This window comes from Schistocerca americana, chromosome X (assembly GCF_021461395.2).
Source record: "Schistocerca americana isolate TAMUIC-IGC-003095 chromosome X, iqSchAmer2.1, whole genome shotgun sequence".
NCBI lineage: Eukaryota > Metazoa > Arthropoda > Insecta > Orthoptera > Acrididae > Schistocerca > Schistocerca americana.
This window is the reverse complement of record NC_060130.1, coordinates 301,436,276-301,457,404: the sequence shown is the minus strand read 5'-3', so window position 1 is coordinate 301,457,404 and position 21,129 is coordinate 301,436,276. Positions and strand designations below refer to the sequence as shown.

Genomic DNA, 21,129 nt, shown 5'->3' with positions numbered 1-21,129 from the left:
CTTTTGCTTTTCATTGCCTTCGTTATGGACAGCACTCTGAGGCTTTTCTCAATTTGTGCTTCTTGGTGAACAGTACAATGAAAAGTTAAACAATTTGTTCTATTTCTTTTGACCAAGGAAGCAATGTTCGCTGCACACTGTAGCTATTGTGCCGCTGGTACAAATTGCAGAGTATTTTCTAAAACTACCAATTTTGTGAACACTCCTTTTAACTGCACTAAAAATATCCAAACATGATATTCTGGAACCAAAGTGAATACCTCTTCGCTTAAAAGAAAAAAGTTGTCCAATATTAGGCAAATAAAAGTAGAAAACCAAGATACGTTCGATCAGCACTCTCTTCTGCATACCAAAAATAATACTGGAAGTTTGCTGTTAAAATGTTAAATATATTTTTAATGTTATCATCCATATAAAGAATTTGATTTTTTAGTGATATGTGTCAAAGCGTCATAGTGACAGAATGTTTTTGCCATTTCTGTTGCACATTCTCTCACGAGTATGCCACCGCTGTAGCAATTGTGATTGTCTGAAAATTTTAAGCATACCATACACGATACAGCTAAACTCTTTTCTTAAGGATTTACTGGTTCAGACAACTCCTGTATTTGTTTTTTTAACTTGTTCTCTAAAACCCATCGTTTATCATGTGAGTAATACCCATGTGTTGCTTCATGTAGTGAAAAGAAATGTTTTGACTTGAGAATTTTTTACGTATTAAACGTTAAGATTTTTCATCCAAATTGTGTGCAAAAAAATACTTACTCTACTCCTCACAGAAAAGACGACTTTCAGTATTCTTCCTTTAGACATTCCCAAGAACTGCAGTAGAGATATTGAGAGGTAGTGCAATATTAAGAAACGAGAGTGGAGCAAGTGGATCATCGAGTCAGTTATGCCTGTTCATAGTCCAAGAATGAGTGGATATGCAGGAGCTGGGAGCCTTTGCTTTGAGTAAATAATCAAAGGGATGCTGCCTCCCTTGATCGCTTACAGACAAGCGAACTGTAGTCTGCAGAGAAACTGTTATGGCACCATGGAGGTAGAGTTTGAGGGGGAAGCACTTGGTAGAGGAGAAAGTCTCGTAAGACGTGCTTCGCCATAATTATATTATAACCTAGACAAGAGAGAAATTTTTCAACACACATGAAAAATAAACACAGGTTTACACCCAAACAGGATGGGCATTTTTTTATAAATTCAAATTCTACGACACAAATTAAGAGCAATGTGACTGAAAGTGACATTTCAGTGAGCTTTCTGGTTGTGTTATGATGGCCATTAAATATTGAGGATGTGGGTAGTTTCATGTAAACACTAAAAAACTGGTGGCAGTTAGGGATGGTGTTGTTCCTATGCCAGTAATAGTTGAAGGTAAGATATTTAGATGCTGCACTGAGTGGGGTAACACAGTGGTTAGAACACTGTGGACTCTCAAAATTATCGTGTGGTCTGTGATTTAGATTTTCCGGGATTTCCCTAAATTACTCGGTTCTTTTGAAAGGGTATAGCTGGTTTCCTTTGCCATCCCACCTTGATCCAACCTTGTGCTCCTTCTCTAATGACCTCGACACTAATGGGATGTTAAACACTTATCTTACTTACTTACTTACTTACTTACTTTAGTTACCACAATCAGATCAGAATCTAGATGTAGGTACAAAAGTACAAATTGTTATTCTCTAAACTCTCACATTTATTGTGTTAATGATCAGCAGTATGGAAATATTTTTTTGCTTTGCCAACAGAATTTCACCAGTAATAGTGTGTTGACTTAATAAGTGTGCAACGAAGTTTATCTGTTATGTTTCAGAGTTTATTTACTGTGCATCACACAGGATACTTATGATATACTTTTTCTAGTTTAGCTTGCATTATTAGGTTAGCGGCATCTTCAGCTTCTCAAACAGTGTACTGTGATATTTCATCTGACGCTTATTGGCTTAATATTTTGAATTTTGATATTAGTTTTTAACTTACATATCTTATGTCTGAATGTATCATTTGCATATTTATTCATATTTCCTTCCTCTTAACCAGCTTATCCACTGTGCCTCATGTTGCGAGCCATACCACAGATTCTGCCTGGAAGACGGCCTTCGTGATCCAAACATAAAAGCGTTTGGCGGCACCTCACTGTCAAACTGGGTGTGTCAACGCTGCACGGTGTGTTCAGTGTGTGGTAATGGGCAAGGACAGCAGCTCAGCTGTCAGCGTTGCCATCGCACTTACCATACAGATTGCCTGAGTGGTCGACGACTCCACAGTGCCGATAGACCATGGGTAAGTACTGTTGTATATACATACAAACTAAACTTGCTGGTACAAATGAATATTAAACTTCAGGACCTTACACACTTCTGTTTAGCATTTGCCAGTAAATTTAGACTGTGCAAGTTAAAGGCTAGACTGTGCAAGTTAAAGGCGAGTAGACTGTGCAAGTTAAAGGCGAGTTGGTAGTGGTGGTGGTGGAGGGAAAATGTGAGAAGGAACTATAAAGTGAAACTCAGAAACTTAAAAAAGATTTAATTTGTCTGGATAAAATAAACACTGGTTAGATAACTAGTAGAATGTGTATGTCAGGCAAGTTAATTCTTCAACTTGGAAGAAAATGAAACTTTTTATTGTCTTGAGGTTGAAGCACTTCTGTCTGTCTGCTTACAAACAAATTTGGTGTTGGAAGGGGTTCTCCATGAGGTAAACATTTTTTTTTTTTTCTTCTATTACCAAAGCAGCAGCATCAGTGGGCTTTTATTCTCTTTCTTGTTACCACATGCTGTGGTTTTCTTGGTTTTTTATGTTTTCATTATGGTTTTCCTTTCACAGTCCCTCATTTTTTTTCTGGGTTTCCCTGTTGCCTTCATTGTGAAAAACTGCACTATTTAACTTTCACTGTCACTGTTTTACAGACTGTGGACCCCCTCCAAAAACGAATTTGTATTGTCATTTTATGGTAAATATAGAAGGTTTTAGGTAAAAGCACACAACGAGCAACTAATGGCATTGACAAATGAATGTAGAGGTAATTTACAAGACATAGAAACTGTATCAAGGAAGAACTGAAGGGAGAAATGTACAAAAAATACTTGAAATAGTGATTACTTCTGAATATTGACAAATAGTTATTACGTTGAAACACACATTATTTGAGGTACAAGATCTGTTCACTGGCCAGGATTTTAAAATTGTTGGTTTACACATAAGATACTCTCTTTGATGTTAATAGTGATTTTCAGCCATTTGGAACTGGGACCATTCACACTATTTCTTTGTTGATAGGCAGATACTAACGAGGAGTTTGTACAACCATTATGAATTACAATTAACTTACTTTGAGCTCTTATTTTTGGAAGTGACAACAACTGAGGAACCAGCGCATTATGCAAAACATTTAATGCACTATGGGTTCTACACGTGTTCCTGTGCACGCACATTTTCCCACAACCCAGTCCACTTGGGCTGTGCTTAGTCATAGTGAGTGGCAGGGCACTGCCAAATTGGGCATCAAAACAGACTATGAACGTGGGACTGTACACCTGAACACTTCCATCAGCAATATAGGTATTCTCAGGAACTATAAGATTAACTGGGCCAGCCCATTTACCTATTGTGCTACTACAGCATCATTGATGAGAGGGTTCTCGTAGTTATTGGGAACATCATTCTTAGCAGAAATTGATGAAAGAGAACTACCTACCTACTAATTGTTTTAGCTGTGGCATCTTGTAGAGAGCTGTGCTTCCATTGAGAGTGTGATAGCTGTTATTTTAAGGTATCTTGATCTTCATAACAGAATTTCACACTTTTAGAATTTTTATTATTTTTAGATGTGAGCTTTATACCTGTGACCACATCTTCTTTCTCATTGTCCCTAGATATAAATGTCTGCACATACACTACAGTGATTCTTCTAAAAAAAAAAAAAAAAGTTCAAGGAAAGAGAAATCATTTACTAGAAAGAGCTTTTTGCATATACCTTTGTGAGACAAAAGACATGCTGTAGGCATGCTGAAACAAAGACTTACGCAGGTACCGACTGCCAACTACCGACTGATAGTCAGTTGTATATATCAAAACATGGACTTCTTGAATGTTCTAGAAGCTGTATTGTTCAAATTAATGATTATAGTGACATTCGGCTTGGGTATTATTAACAATTTTATGTTAACTTATGTTTCTTCTCTCTTGCAAAAATGAAAAGTATAAAATAATTGTAAAAGTTATTTTATAAAGTTGTAAAATAGAAATTTTGGGTTTAAAAAAATGTGCCACATTTAAAGGGCAGTATTTAACTGCACAGCACAATTTAAAGATCTCCTTTTTATATCACATCACAGTGCGTAAGCGTGAAGCTTGGCTCAAAGGTGCCTATGGCCTTCCTCTGTAATGGTGCAAAACGTGGCGCTCTGTGATGTCACCTTCAGGCTCATTGACAGTTCTAACTGCAAGGTGTTGACAAATGTGAGAAAAAAAGGCCAGAAGTTCATGTAAGGTGTAAGTTGGGTTAATGATCCTCTTGCCAACATTTCACACTTTCTTTTGATGCCTCTGCAATGAAGGTTAGAACTGTGATTCCTAGTGTTTAAAACGTATCATTTTCACGAGTGGCCGAGGAAAGCATTTCACACACACCACTGCTCAGAATTGACCCGAAAAGGCTTCAGGGGATGGTATAAAAGGTGTCAAAGAAACCATCTCTTCCTCTGGGATATTGATTCCCACATGTTTTACAGTCAAAAACGACAGTTCGCAGTGTGATGAGCAACAGGACAACGTCCGTGACAACGTTTTGTACTGCTGACACCTCCTGGATGGTTCAACACCTCTTTACTTTGGAGTGTCATGAGATGGCAATCGTGAATGTGATCCAAAGCAGCAAAGGATGTTTATACTTTTTCAGTCCTCATGTTTCGCACCTTTATATGGCATGATCATGGGACGGGGGGAGGGGGACACGGACATTGTTATATGTTTGAATAAAATGGCAGGTTGTCCCTCTACATTCCCCATCCTCAGTTTGGCGACAGCCTCGGTGCCTGTGGTATAGGCAACCCTTTTGACACAATTATATCTCACACGTGGCCAGCAAATGCCAGTGCAGTGGTGTAGTGCAACTCACTTGTTTGGTTTTGATGGACAAGGAAATCATTTTCATTGCAAAGAAAGATACACATTCCTATTTCAATGATTTATTTATTGGTTACAATGAATATTCAGAAACAGGTGATACCAACTCTGGTAGTAATAACAGCTTGGCATCAATTTCCCACCTTTTCCTGGTTGGAGATGCATGTGCCTTAGCCTTCATTTCATGTATTCCCACACACTTTCAATTGGATTTAAGTCGGGGTGGTTGGCCACTCCCGAACCTGAATCACATATGGCTCCTCTGTCTCATTCCACTAGCGCTCTACACTCAGTGCTGGAGGTGGCTCAGCAAAAAAGGGCATTGTCTTGTTAAGTCTGGTGCCTCCGCAAACTGCGATAGGCCTGCAGTGTGTTGGGAAATGACATTCGACTGATTTCTTGCTTCCTCATCATGATTGCCAAACATCGGTCCTGCAGTCATGACCTTCTGTGGAGAAATGTGGCTCACCCATGAATAGCATTTAATGCCTCAACGCTCCATACGCCACTGAATGTGTTGTTTGGTAAACTCCAACCTGACCAGGACATCACATTGTAAGGCCTGTCTCCTGATAACATTGCAGCACTCTGGACACCACACGCTGAGAGACGCCAAACATGTCCGCAATATAACACTGTAACCTACCATCTCCAGACAGAGCAACATCTTGGATAACTCCAGCTGAAGAAAGTTGTCTCCATAACACATTTTTGTAAAACACAATAAACATTCTAAGTCCTTTGTGCTGAAGTGAGCCAGAGTGTAAGAAACACTTTTAACATTTTTTTATTCCCAGATTTCGTACAATGCACTGAAAAGAATGATTTTTGTCCATCAAAGCAAAATAGCTTGGTTGCACACTTCTCTGCTCTAGCATTTGCTGGCTGCATACGAATTGTTGTGTTTGTGGAAAGTGTTACCTATACTGCTAGTGCTTTGGTATCACTAAATGGCCTATCACCATACAGGTACATGTTAAATGTGGTCAGGTGCTCTACCAACTGAGCTACCCAAGCACGACTCACGCCCTGTCCTCACAGCTTTACTTCTGCCAGTACCTCGTCTCCTACCTTCCAAAATTTACAGAAGCTCTTCTGCGAACCTTGCAGAATTAGACCTAATGAAAAAAAGGATATTGCGGAGACATGGCTTAGCCACAGCCTGGGGGATGTTTCTAGAATGAAATTTTCACTCTATAGTGGAGTGTGAGCTGATATGAAACTTCCTGGCAGATTAGAACTGTGTGCCGGACCGAGACTCGAACTCGAGACCTTTGCCTTTTGCGGGCAAGTGCTCTACCAATTGAGCTACCGAAGCATGACTCATGCCCCGTCCTCACAGCTTTACTTCTGCCAGTACCTCGTGTCCCCTGTAGAGTGAAAATTTCATTCTAGAAACATCGCCCAGGCTGTGGCTAAGCCACGTCTCCGCAATATCCTTTTTTTCATTAGTTCTAATTCTGCAAGGTTCGCAAAAGAGCTTCTGTAAATTTTGGAAGGTGGGAGACGAGGTACTGGCAGAAGTAAAGCTGTGAGGATGGGGCGTGAGTCGTGCTTGGGTAGCTCAGTTGGTAGAGCACTTGCCCGCGAAAGGCAAAGGTCCCGAGTTCAAGTCTCGGTCCAGCACACAGTTCTAATCTGCCAGGAAGTTTTATAAAAGTTAATATCAGGCACAAAAGCACGATACAATGATAAATTCAAGCAGTTACGAAGATTTTAGTCAGTAATACTCGATCGAAACTTTGATTTATTCATTTTCATTACAGAGAAAAGTCTTTCACACATGCATAGGTTGAAACCAGACATGGACATAACCCTCATGTCATCATGAGACGGGCATGGGAATTCTTGCTGTGGAAAGTTTTCATAGAATTCTTTTGTACTTTGTACTGCAAAGAACTTGTCCTTCAGCCGTGTATTGCACTGCAGGTCGATCAGTTACATCTGAAAATGGCTGCGCAAAGCAACAAATGATAGGAGACACACTTGTAACGTCTACAAATTGTGCTTAAAATTGCTTCTTAATTTTTTATAATTATTGACACACATTCTTGAAATGCAGCACTTTCATGTACCTAACCAAGGGTAGGGAAACTTTCAGTGTTTTCAGCCAATAGTTGGATCTCCCAAAGAGCAAGCTGCCTATCAAAAGTGTTTACTTGTTCCAAAATGTCAGAAATTAAAATTATTTTCACTTGCAAACTGACGCCCAGGCTGTTCATGCGAGATGTAATGTCCATGAGAAGTGTGAGGTCTGATATCCAGCAAGGATCTTCCAAATTTGCTTCACTTTTTCCTGTCTCGTGTAAGAAATGTACTAGACCAAACATAAATAAAAAAAATCTTTCCAGCTTCTTACCTCAACTGACCCAGTGTCCTTGGTTCTAGTAAGGTATGTCACTGTACTCCTCTTCTAATTCCTCCAAGAACTGCCGAAACTGGCAATGTGTAAGCCCACGTGTTTTCAGATAGGTTATAGTGCGTGTAATAATTTGCGTGATGTTTTCTAACATTACTGATTTTGCACAAAACGGCTCTCGATGTAGAATGCAGTGAATTCGTGTGTGTGCATTCTACCTTTTTGCGTATCAGGTCTATGAGCCCTCTCTGATGGCATCACGTTGCTGGTGCTCCATCCGTGGTCACTGATATTAACAGATTCCAATCCGTACTGACACCATTGATTGCTTGCTTGACAGCTGCTAGGAAGTCCACATCTGTCGTAGGCACTTTGAAAGGCAGTTACAAGGGGACATTCTGGTCTCGGAAATTCAGTTCGGGATGAGACTTCACAGGTTGGTAGTGCACCTCAGGGGTGTCCACTCATAGCGGTCTTAAAGCGTGCTTTCAAGAAATTTTTTTTTAAAAAAGAAAGGGAGGGGGGGGGATCGAAAGTCTTAGGCGTAGCTCATACGCACCTCATATATGGTAAGAAGTAGCATTCCAGCATATGGATAAAATAGCCATGCTAGAAAGGCATACAGACAATCTGGGTGTGATCCTACCTACCTGCTGATACAATTCAGTTTATTTTTTAATTGTTTTAAAAATTATAACAACTTTTAAATGAAGTTAGTGACCTAAAGTATTATCAATTAAATCATAAATAATTTTATTTAGCTTATGAAATGACTGTCACAGCTACTTAAAATGTGAATTACACTTATCAGTATTTTCTTTTTGAAAAGTTAAATAATTTCAAATGCATTTTTAATGGAGGTAAATTAATTACTACTGTCACAAATTCTGGGTGATGTTTCAGTCATATAAAATGTTTTACAGTGGCATGGTCATATGTCAATTTTGTATTTTATGTCCAAGCACCAGAATGATAATTGGCAGAAAAACAGTGAAAACAAAAAATATTTTGGCATTTTGCGCAATTTATGAAGGATGATTGTTTACAGGAACAATGCTTTTTTTAAAGGTCTGTTGAAAAACATACTTTGTTGACATTCATGAGAACTGCTGTTTCATCAGAAACCCTGGAAGCATACCAGTCATATCGGATCATTTCCTTTAAAATTGGCAGTGTCAGCTGATGATGGACGGACTATTGATAGTATTTTTATACAGTCTTCACGAGAGTTTGTCAGTTTATGTCTCTACTATTATCAATACAATAAGGGCAATTTTGTATATGCTTCATCAATTTTTTTCTTGTCTATAAAAATAGACATCAATGTTTGAATAAGTGGAGTCCCTATCGGAGGAGTCACTTTAATTGTACATGTTGATTATTTCTAATCATCCTGAAGGATTTCATCGTATAATTCAGCCTTTGCTTGTCCACCCCAAGAGTCAATAATTAACAGAAACTGTTCTTGACCCACATAAAGACTTCAAACACTGGGTGAGAAAGTCAGTATACAGCTCTGTTGTTAGCTTCCCAGATTTGGAAGACATTATTACAACATTTTTATAATTTCTTTTCCTGTTTTTTTAACTCGGGGGCCAAAGTTACCAGTTGCCTCTTGTGAAAACACACACACACACACACACACACACACACACACTTTAGGTAGGATTAGGTAGGATGTTTCCAGACAGATTGAGAGCATATAGAGCAGTGTATGTATGCATCACTTTATTCATGCCATGTCTTTTGATGAAAATAGTTTGTATACAAACTAATACTGACATCTGGAAAGAAAGAACAACCAAAATCGAAGAATTTTGTTAGAGAATCGTAAAAACAGAGAGAGCAAAATGAATTCTTAAATATGGCGCAGTAAATCCTGTCTGGTTAGTGTTGATAAAAAAATCTTTGTTGAAATCCGGTATCAGTTTTAACATCTGGGTTCGAAAAGCATGTGCTGCAGCCAAAGTTTCTTCGATCATCGCTGTGTTGTCTTTTCTTGAAACAAATCTTGTCACTTTTTGCTGGCAAATTCCGTATTTATTTTTGAATATATGAACCCAGTTGTCAGAAGCTTTAAATTCAAAATCTGTAAACTGTTGTGCTGCTACTAAAGACAACTGTTGTAAATTTCGTGTAAACATTTACTGATAATTGTCTTTGGCTTCAACAAAAAATGATAATATGTCCAGGAACTGATTGCTGCATACTTATCAAATTGATAGCCCCCCTTTTTTATGTCTTCTTCCCATTGGGATAAATATTCGTTCTTTCTTAACTGGCTGCATCCTTTTTTTGTAATATTTGTAGTTGACACCTGGGCTGAGACTTTGCAAGGATCTACTTCTCTTTCCTTCTTTTCTTCTGTTTCGTATTCATCGGATAACTTGTGGTCTTCGTACTTTTCAAATGGTTCACATTCACAGTTTTCATTTTTGTGAGCAAGTTCATCAGCAGTCACAAGCATTTTTTCAGCCAACATGTCCATAGTACATCTATAAATTTCTTCACTCATCAACATTGCTTCACGAGAAATTGTCGTTCAAGATTCTGATGCAGTCAAATTATTTGCAGCAAGCAAGCTTTTGTAATAAATAACTGCATCTTTTACATCATCTTCATCACTTCACTGTAAAATTAGTCTGCAGCTTCTGATACTTATGCATTGTCTTCATTGACAAACATTTTTAATTCACTATATTGTAAAAATTGCAGTAATATTTCACACTACAGAACGCTCCAGTCTCTGCAAAAGTCAGGAGTGAAGTGGTACTGTAGGAGGTAAGGTCCATTGCTCGATAAGTTCAGTGCAAGCCTTGACATTTCCTGACTGACTGCCTGTTTCTATATACAATAGGGCAACAACTGTACTGTTTTTTTCCATGACTACACCGGTTCCTCGAATTTACAATGAATATTTATAACCTTTCCACAGCTTACAATATCACCAAATTTTATTATAATATTATAATGACAGTACTTAACACTTTTAATTTACCTCCATAAAAAATGCAATTGAAATTATTCAACCTTTTAAAAAGAAAGTATTGACGAGTGTGATCCACATTTTAAGTAGTACAGCCATTTCATAAACAAAATAAAATTATTTGTGATGTAATTGATAATATTGTAGGTCATTAACTTTATGTAAAAGTTGTTATAATTTGTAAAACAATTAAGAAAACAAAGTAAAATCGAGCCTCCAGGTAGGATCGAACCCAGATCGGTCATGACATTCTAGCACACTACTGACTGAGCTATTTCACCTGTATGCTGGAATGCTACTTCTGACCAGATATGAGCTGCACATGGAACTATGTTTAAAACTTGGAGCCCTTTTTCTCAGAATTTTCTAAATAGTGTTCTTTAAGTCTTCTGTGAGTGGGCACACTTGAGGTGTGCCACCAACTTGCAAAGTCTCATCCCAAACTGAATTTCCGAGACTGGAAGGTCCCGTGGTAAGTCCATACATCCTCTGTTACATGTAGAGCGTTACACATCTGATACGTATATTACTGCCTGAGCTGTATTTATAAGATCTGTTGCTTCATCAAGTGCAACTAATGAAGCAACAAAGCCCCTAGTGAGCCATAACACTTATGGCCCGTGTCACTGTTTCGAAAAACCAATTTCTTAAAACCTGCTGATGTTCGTGGACACACAAGTTATGCAGCATCAAGGAGACAGTCTTTTACAAACTCCCCTTTTGAAAGCAGTTTCCCGGATCTTGCTATTTTTAATTCAATTTTGAGACTTGCTTGCAATGCAGATGTACTGTGATTGTCATTCTGGATAATTGAAAACAGTATGTTGTACAGTAAAATACACTGAAGAGCCAAAGAAACTGGTACACCTGCCTAATATCATGTAGGGCCCCTGCGAACATGCAAAAGTGCCACAGCACGATGTGGCATGGACTTGACTATTGTCTGAAGTAGTGCTGGAGGGAATTGACACCATGAATCCTGCAGGGCTGTCCATAAATTTGTAAGAGCGTAAGAGGGTGGAGATCTCTTCTGAACAGCATGTTGCAAGGCATCCCAGATATGCTCAATAATGTTCATGTCTGACTGACAGTTGGGGTCCATGGATCCACGAGGTTGTCTCCATACCCTTAAACATCCATCCACTTGATACACTTTGAAATGAGACTCATCAACAAGTCAACATCTTTCCAGTCATCAACAGACCAATGTTGATTTTGATGAGCCCAGACGAGGCGTAAAGCTTTATCATGCAGTCATCAAGGTTATATGAGTGGACCATCAGCTCTGCAAGCCCGTATCGATTATGTTTCGTTGAATGGTTCGCATTCTGACGCTTGAAGATGGCCCAGAATTGAAATCTGCAGCAATTTGCAGAATGGTTGCATTTCTGTCACGTTGAACAATTATATTCAGTTGTTGTTGAACCCATTCTTGCAGGATCTTTTTCCGGCCCCAGTGATACTGGAGATTTGATGTTTTACCGGACTGCTGATATTTACGGTACATTCATGAAATGGTTGTCTGCGAAAATCCCCACTTCATCGCTACCTCGGAGATGCTGTGTCCCATCGCTCTTGCACCAACTATAACACCATGTTCAAACTCACTTAAATCTTGATAAAGTGCTATTGTAGCAGCAGTAACTGATCTAACAATTTTGCTACACACTTGTTCTATATAGGCATTGCCACCCGCAGCGCTGTATTCTACCTGTTTACATATCTCTGCATTTGAATACGCATGCTTATACCAGTTGCTTGGGCTCTTCAGCATAGTTTACTAATTACATTTTTTACCTTCCTTTCATTAACGCAATATCACAAATGCCATTTTTCAATAAGTTAATAACATTTTAACTAATCAACAGAAAATGAAAATATTTTATTTTTCGATACATATCATGTGAAGAAACATTCCACATGGGAAAAATATATTAAAAAAATATGTTGTGACTTACCAAACGGAAAAGCGCTGGTAGATAGACACAATAAAAAACACACAAACACACACACACAAATGTCAAGCTTTCGCAACCCACGGTTGCTTCATCAGGAAAGAGGGAAGGAGAGGGAAAGACGAAAGGATGTGGGTTTTAAGGGAGAGGGTAAGGAATCATTCCAATCCCGGGAGCGGAAAAACTTACCTTAGTGGGGGAAAGGGACAGGTATACACTCGCGCGCGCTCGCACACACATATCCATCCGCACATATACAGACACAAGCAGACATATTAAAGTCAAAGAGTTTGGGCAGAGATGTCAGTTAAGGCGGAAGTACAGAGGCAAAGATGTTGTTGAGTTACAGGTGATGAATGAGGGGCGCCAACTTGAAATTAGCGGAGGTTGAGGCCAGGTGGGTAACGGGAAGAGAGGATATATTGAAGGGCAAGTTCCCATCTCCGGGGTTCTGATAGGTTGGGGTCAGTGGGAAGTATCCAGATAACCTGGACGGTATAACACTGTGCCAAGATGTGTTGGCCATGCACCGAGGCATGTTTAGCCACAGGGTGATCCTCATTACCAACAAACACTGTCTGCCTGTGACCGTTCATGCAAATAGACAGTTTGTTGCTGGTCATTCCCACATAGAAGGCTTCACAGTGTAGGCAGGTCAGTTGGTAAATCACGTGGGTGCTTTCACAGGTGGCTCTGCCTTCGATCGTGCACACATTCCGGGCTACAGGACTGGAGTAGGTGGTGGTGGGAGGGTGCATGGGACAGGTTTTACACCGGGGGCGGTTACAAGGGTAGGAGCCAGATGGTAGGGAAGGTGGTTTGGGGATTTCATAGGGATGAACCAAGAGGTTATGAAGGTAAGGTGGACGGCAGAAAGACACTCTTGGTGGAGTGGGGAGGATTTCATGAAGGATGGATCTCATTTCGGGGCAGGATTTGAGGAAGTCGTATCCCTGCTGGAGAGCCACATTCGGAGTCTGATCCAGTCCCGGAAAGTATCCTGTCACAAGTGGGGCACTTTTGGGGTTCTTCTGTGGGAGGTTCTGGGTGTGAGGGGATGAGGAAGTGGCTCTGGTTATTTGCTTCTGTACCAGGTTGGGAGGGTAGTTGCGGGATGTGAAAGCTGTTTTCAGGTTGTTGGTGTAATGGTTCAGGGATTCGGGACTGGAGCAGATTCGTTTGCTACGAAGACCTAAGCTGTAGGGAAGGGACCGTATGATATGGAATGGGTGGCAGCTGTCATAATGGAGATACTGTTGCTTGTTGGTGGGTTTGATGTGGATGGATGTGTGAAGCTGGCCATTGGACAGATGGAGGTCAACGTCAAGAAAAGTGGCATGGGATTTGGAGTAGGACCAGGTGAATCTGATGGAACTAAAGGAGTTGAGGTTGGAGAGGAAATTCTGGAGTTCTTCTTCACTGTGAGTCCAGATCATGAAGATATCATCAATAAATGTGTACCAAACTTTGCATTGGCAGGCCTGGGTAACCAAGAAGGCTTCCTCTAAGCGACCCATAAATAGGTTGGCGTACGAGGGGGCCATCCTGGTACCCATGGCTGTTCCCTTTAATTGTTGGTATGTCTGGCATTCAAAAGTGAAGAAGTTGTGAGTTAGGATGAAGCTGGCTATGGTAATGAGGAAAGAGGTTTTAGGTAGGGTGGCAGGTGATCGGTGTGAAAGGAAGTGCTCCATCGCAGCGAGGCGCTGGACATGTGGGATATTTGTGTATAGGGAAGTGGCATCAATGGTTACAAGGATGGTTTCTGGGGGTAACAGATTGGGTAAGGATTCCAGGCATTCGAGAAAGTGGTTGGTGTCTTTGATGAAGGTTGGGAGACTGCATGTAATGGGTTGAAGGTGTTGATCTACGTAGGCAGAGATATGTTCTGTGGGGTCTTGGTAACCAGCTACAATGGGGCGGCCGGGATGTTTGGGTTTGTGAATTTTAGGAAGTAGGTAGAAGGTAGGGGTGCGGGGTGTCGGTGGGGTCAGGAGGTTGATGGAGTCAGGTGAAAGGTTTTGTAGGGGGCCTAAGGTTCTCAGGATTCCTTGAAGCTCCACCTGGACATCAGGAATGCGATTACCTCGGCAAACTTTGTATGTAGTGTTGTCTGAAAGCTGACGCAGTCCCTCTGCCACATACTCCCGGCAATCAAGTACCACGGTCATGGAACCCTTGTCAGCCGGAAGAATGACGATGGATCGGTCAGCTTTCAGATCACGGATAGCCTGGGCTTCAGCTGTGGTGATGTTGGGAGTAGGATCAAGGTTTTTCAAGAAAGATTGAGAGGCAAGGCTGGAAGTGTGAAATTCCTGCAAGGTTTGGAGAGGATGATTTTGAGGAAGAGGAAGTGGGCCCCACTGTGATGGAGGACGGAACTGTTCCAGGCAGGGTTCAATTTGGATAGTGTCTTACCCCTAAGGTAAGTCTTTCCGCTTCCGGGATTGGAATGACTCCTTACCCTCTCACTTAAAACCCACATCCTTTCGTCTTTCCCTCTCGTTCCCTCTTTCCTGATGAAGCAACCGTGGGTTGCGAAAGCTTGATATTTGTGTGTGTGTTTTTTATTGTGTCTATCTACCAGTGCTTTCCCGTTTGGTGTGTGTGTGTGTGTGTGTGTGTGTGTGTGTGTGTGTGTGTGTGTGTGTGAGTGATATATATAATTTCCGGCATACTTTGAAATATTGATATTACACATTCACACTTGTCCTGTACAATTTGAGATGAAATTGGCCTATAAAAATTTCTGTAATAGTTTCATGCAATCTTAGTGGAAACATGTTACTAAGTTACTTTGGCAGTCTTTCTATTTTAGAAGTTTTTATGTTGAGATTTCTTTTTCTTTTTTCGAAATGCGTAATTCTCAGCGTACCGTACAAAAAATGCCACCATTCCTCCCTGGTGCCAACTTTGAAGTATGAAGGAAGTGGTGTTATGGCATGGGGATGTTTTTTGCGGTTAAGATGTGGTCACTTATTGTGCTTAAAAAAAATGCTAAATGCTGAAGGATATGAACTCATTTTGTAGCATTTTATTTTGCGTATGGCGGATGAACAGTTTGGAGACTGTAACTGTTTGCATTAGCATGGCAATGCACGTGGTGATAAGCAGCATCTTTGAGGCAATGGTTTGTGGCCAATAACATTCCAGTAATGGACTGGCCTTTCCCAGAGACACAACCTGAACACAACAGAACACCTTTGGGATGAGTTAGAACTCCATACCTGAGCATCCAGCGTCACTGCCTTCTATGGTTTCAGCTCTTGAGAAAGAATGAGCTGGCATTCCTCCACAGATATTCAGACACATAATTGAAAGTGTCCCCAGCAGAGTTCAAGCTGTCATAAAGGCGAAGGGTGGATGCACTCCACATTCGTGTCTACTAATAGGTGTCCACATACTTTTGATCAGATAATGTAGATAAAATACACAGAAATACCATACTTGTAATCACAGTCTTCACTTATGTCCCTGTTAACTTCACAGCTGGTGTTTGTTTCATCACTCCCAGTATTTACATCACGCTCCGCCCTGAGTATGTTGAAGAACATTTCTCGGAAATCAAATGGACGTGCCTGACAATCATAATGGAAAAAGGAGCAAATTCAGCCAACTCGTAAATTACAAACTTAGTCTGTGGGGTACCTGACGCTTAATGAACTTTGATGTTTAAATAAGAGTTTTTTGGTGAAACTGGCTCTTCATTAGGAAAGTTGGTTCTCTTCTGCTATTCTTGCTGTGAATTTTTAGATCTTGGAGTATGGGAGAGAACAATTCTCCACACTTTTCAAGAAAAGCTCTTGCGTTGTAGACAACTTTCTTTTCCAGTGTCGCTCAGAAATATGAAGAACAGTCGTACATACCTTCGCCATTTTATCAAAAACTTCGAGAAGTCTTAAGTGAATGGCAGTTTTGAAAACCTCTTTCTCTATATAACATTCTTCTGCAGTTAATAAAAACTGCAAACCTCTTTCTCTATATAACATTCTTCTGCAGTTAATAAAAACTGCAATCTTATCCTTTAAGATAGTACTCCTCATTTTTAAAACTCAAAATGTACCATTGGCATTAAAAATGTCATAACTCTCACAGTATTAAGGGAGAATGGTCATTGTATCTGTGACAGTTATCACCCTATACTGTTGCTGTTCAATTTGGAAAAAAAAATTGTTGTAATTTGGTTTAAACAACTCTTAAGCTGTTTGAGCGTCATTGTTCTAAACATCCACATACACTGCTCACATGACCTTCTGAGCAAAACAACTGAAAAAAGTATAGAGAGTACATAAGGAGCTTATGTTCTAGATATTTCACGAAAATACATTTGCTCCAATCCTGTGATGTAGTAAAGTGATTAGTGTAGTCGTTAGGTCAGTTCACAAATGTCCATTCTTCTTGGTGATGAAGGCAATGCCACTATTTTTTACCGATTGATGTGTACATAAAAAAGGTGTACAGGGCATGTGCTTCATCAACATTATGTAAAGCTGAGAAGTTACATAGTCAGTGTGCATAGGAACTCCAGCTGCAAACCACAGGATATATCCATGTGTTTGAAGCCACATGGCTCTGTGCCTTCCTGATTATTATGGCCTTTGCAAGGGTCACAAAGTCGTGCAAAAACAGTTGATGATAGAATGAGGCAAGCTTAGTGGATTAAAGAGTACTTAGGCTACAGTAAGTGAATTGAAGTGTTACTAGACTAAGAACAACAAACATGTTAAGAAGAAAGGGAAATGCAGACATCATGCTTAGAGTTACTCTTAAACACACTCCTTTTAGACCAAAAATGAGCAACCAAATTCAGTCTATAATTTTCACCACAAATTTAACCAAATTGCTGAGGCCTTTTGTTGGAAAGTGCACACACAGTGTTAGTCTTTCCACTGCTTTTATTTGTAAATAAAACACTTAGCTGTAACTGATTAAGTTTATTAGTTAGCTTTAATGCATTTCCTTGTGTGCTAGAATATGGCTGTTTGACTCTTGGTCAGTGATTGGTAACTGCTTGGATATAATCTCATAATTTAAGCACACACTAACCTCCACATATTTCTTACTAACATATATTTTGAAGAGAGAGACTGTTACCATGGGTAGCCCTCATTCACTTCTGATAGATAATTTACTCATTGAAAATATTAAGGAGAAATTGCTGAGTGCAGCAGTATTGAAGCGAGTTGTGTTTTGGATATAGATTGTTGAGACATTCATATTGTGGTGCCAATGTGAAGATAAATAGATAAAGTTCTTCGAACATTTCAACCTAATCCGTGAAATGAATATGCTGTGAACATCGAAAAATCTGTTTCAGAGTAAGACATGAACTCCTATTTCCCATCTATGATGAGCAATCACCTCGACCATTATGCTGTCTGATCACGATTCTGTTCCCACATACCCTGTGGAAGACGTGCTGGCTGTAGTGTTCAGAAGTAATATTAGGAAATGTCAGTGACAGTAAAAATTGGAGTCAGGTATGGAGACTCACTCAGATAGTCCAATGATTAAGGTGACTTTTTGCAATAAGTGAGAGACTTAAATTTGAGCCCTAGTGTACCTCACATTATCCTTTATCTCAACATAGTCATTCTATTTCAGGTTCAGCAATAAGGAATGGTTTTCATAGGACATCATTTCATCTGAGTGCATATTCATTAATTTCAATTGACATTGGTAAATTGAATTCAGTTGATATTGTTCAGTTGGAATATTAAGCTTACCATTGAATGTGAGAATAATAGGGTTCTGGTATTTTTGGAGTTATTCATTTTGGGAGAGGAAGATTTGTAGACAGGACATTCTGTTTACCACAAGCTTGTCCGTATGGACTTGCACAATATACTGTCTGTATTGTTAAGCAATAATGGGTATATGTAATGCCAGGACTCTAGAAAGACTGAGGGAAGGTGAAGAGGCTACTGGTGTTCTCTAGTTGATAGCTCTTCTTTTATTTGTCAAAACTAGTTCTTAAAAAATAATCATAATCATAAAGAACCTCAATAAATCAGGGGTGCACTACACAAACGAAGCAGCCTTTCGGGTAGTGAAGTACTTTTGGAGTGCACATGAGTTTATTTTAGACTAGGTGGTGGTTTTAGATCCCCTGACGAACTCTCGCTAGGGAACGAAAGTAGATCGCGTGTAAAGTAGCGACACTTCAACTGTCAAAATTTTAACACTAAATTGTCGAAGTATTCCTAACAAAGTTCCCAAATGTACTGCCTTCCACGAAATTTCCCTCCACACTGCCCAAAACAGTCAATCTTCTGAGAAATGTAGCGCACAATCTACAAACACAAATTTGGGAATCTTTAAAATTCTGTTTGCGTATGGTAAGTGTCATATAGGTCAAGTGATAAAGGTTAAAGAATGGTGCACTGAACATCAGCAAAACACCCAACTTCTTCGTATAAATAAATCAGTGATAGTATAGTCTTATAATTTCTGCTGGCCACTGAATGAATTGTGAAAATTCAGATCTGGGCCACAGCTGCCTCTATTTGAGCTTTTGCGCTCAATTAACTGGTGGAAATATGTTAGATACACTGCAAATAAAGTGGAATGATAGATTCCATTTAGACAAATTCTAGAATTTTTCTCTGTCTCATTTCCGCTATCACAGCAGTTTTTAAGAAGTGGCTTTGCTGTGTTTACATTCTGAAGTCTGCTACCATTTTTACAATGTTCCACCTGACTCATAACCTATCCAGACTTGCAGATGTTGTAAAGTGACTCTGTACTGGTATGTATGAGTTGCAAAAATTGGTTGACATATCGAGGACTAAATAGGTTCAAATCTCCACTCAGTCACCAGTTCACCTTGGCAGTAGCTGTAAGACTTCAGTTGGAAATTTGGAAGAAGAAGAAGAACAAGAAGAAGAAGAAGAAATGATAACCCAGATGTGTGCATGCCTGCAAATGGAAAATGGTTGAGGGTCTCTGGAAAGCAATCACATTTCTCACATTGTGTAACTGAAATCTTTGCTATTCCTTTCATACTGAGACAGGGCTGTGTGTACATTGCATGTTCAGTACGGACTAGGCATCATTGCAGGTTGAGTAGTGCACACTTTGTATTTGCATTCAGAGGCCGAGGTCAATGTGCAATCAAAAACCTAACAGACTTCCAGAGAGGGCAGATTGTGGGGGCTCGATTAACTGGATCATCAGTAACCAAGACAGCCAACTTACTGAATGTTTCAAGAGCAACTGTTTCAACGGTCATCACAGCTTGCACAAATCATGGAAAGACATCATCGTGTAAATGTAATAGTGGGCGCAAATAGAAACTAAATGGCAGAGATCATCATACACTAACAAAAATTGTGTCAAAACAACACAAAAGTACGGCGCTCATAGTGACTGCAGAGCTCAATAGCCACCTCAGAGAACTCTATACAGCAAATATTCATGGATGAGCTGCTATACCAAAACCATTAGTGATGACAACCAATGCAAAGAAGTATAAAACATGGTATCAGGAATGCAAATCCTGGATGGCTGATCAGTGGAAACACGTCATATGGCCTGATGAGTCAACCTTTTCGTCATTTCCAACACTGGGCCAGGTTTACGTCTGGAGAATGCCAAAAGAAGCCTACAATCCTGATTACTTGACTCCAACAGTTAGGCATGGAGGTGGAAGTGTGATGGCATGGGCAGCCATATTACGGTATCCTGCTGACGCAGGCATTAGTCTCAAAGGTCACATTACAGCCAGCGATTATGTGAACATGTTAGGTGATCATGTGCACCCCATGTTTCAAATGTTATTTCCCAACAATGACGACATATTTCAGGATGATGCACCCTTTCGCACAGCCAGGACAGAACAATCCTGGTATGAGGAGCATGCAATTGAACCACAGCGTCTTTCCTGGCCAGCACGGTCCCTGGACTTGAACGTTATTGAACCCTTGTGGGCGGTATTGGACTACGGAGCAGATTTCCGACTCCCTCATCACTACAGGAGTTAGAAGAGATTCTGATCAAAGAGTGGCATAACATTCCACTGGAGACTATGTGATCGTTATATGCCAGTATTGCAAGAAGCGTCACAGCTGTATTACAGGCAAATGGGGTTCCAACCGTCATTTCCCGTGTCGTGTGGAGGCAAGGGCATATCAGTTCCAGTAGCAGCATACCTGGTAGAGCGTGACCAGAGTTCAAGTTGATGACTAGCTTATTTTCCTCCAGAAAGATATTCATTACGTACAACCCTGTGTACAGAAAATGGAGGTACAATTATATCGATTATCTTCCAAATTGTGTGATGCATAGAATGTAACATGTATTCCCAGAAAAGAATTGTTTTCCAGTGTAGTGATACTTTATATTAAGAGAATAAATGAGCAACTCTCACGGTTAGCAGTTCAATTTCTTTGTCAAGTGCCATTGCTGTGTAACTGTTAGAAAATTTCGGAAGACATAATTTACATTCTGTGTAGTGAATAGAAGCTTGACATGATTAGGAATAAATGCTAGTTAAAATGCACAAATCGGAGAAAGAGTCAAGTAGTATGTGACAGAAGCTTCATGGCATATCAACAGTGTTTACTGGAACAGGACTCAAACCTGCAATCTTTTTTTAATGTCCTAGGTTTGTGTCCTGGTATGGCACACAGTGCCAGGAAGTTTCAAATCAGCACACAATCTGCTATCGAGCAAAAATTCATTTTGGAAAGTGTGTGTGATTC

The 21,129-nt window shown here is 39.9% G+C and overlaps 1 protein-coding gene across 1 annotated transcript in view; it reads left to right on the top strand.

Moving 5' to 3' along the window:
* Positions 1-21,129, top strand: part of LOC124555974 (histone-lysine N-methyltransferase trithorax) — a 220,142-nt gene that overhangs the window by 130,924 nt on the left and 68,089 nt on the right. The window contains exon 9 of the mRNA XM_047130020.1: positions 2,041-2,283. Within this exon, the coding sequence (XP_046985976.1) occupies positions 2,041-2,283 (243 nt within the window). The remainder of the gene's footprint in view (positions 1-2,040; positions 2,284-21,129) is intronic.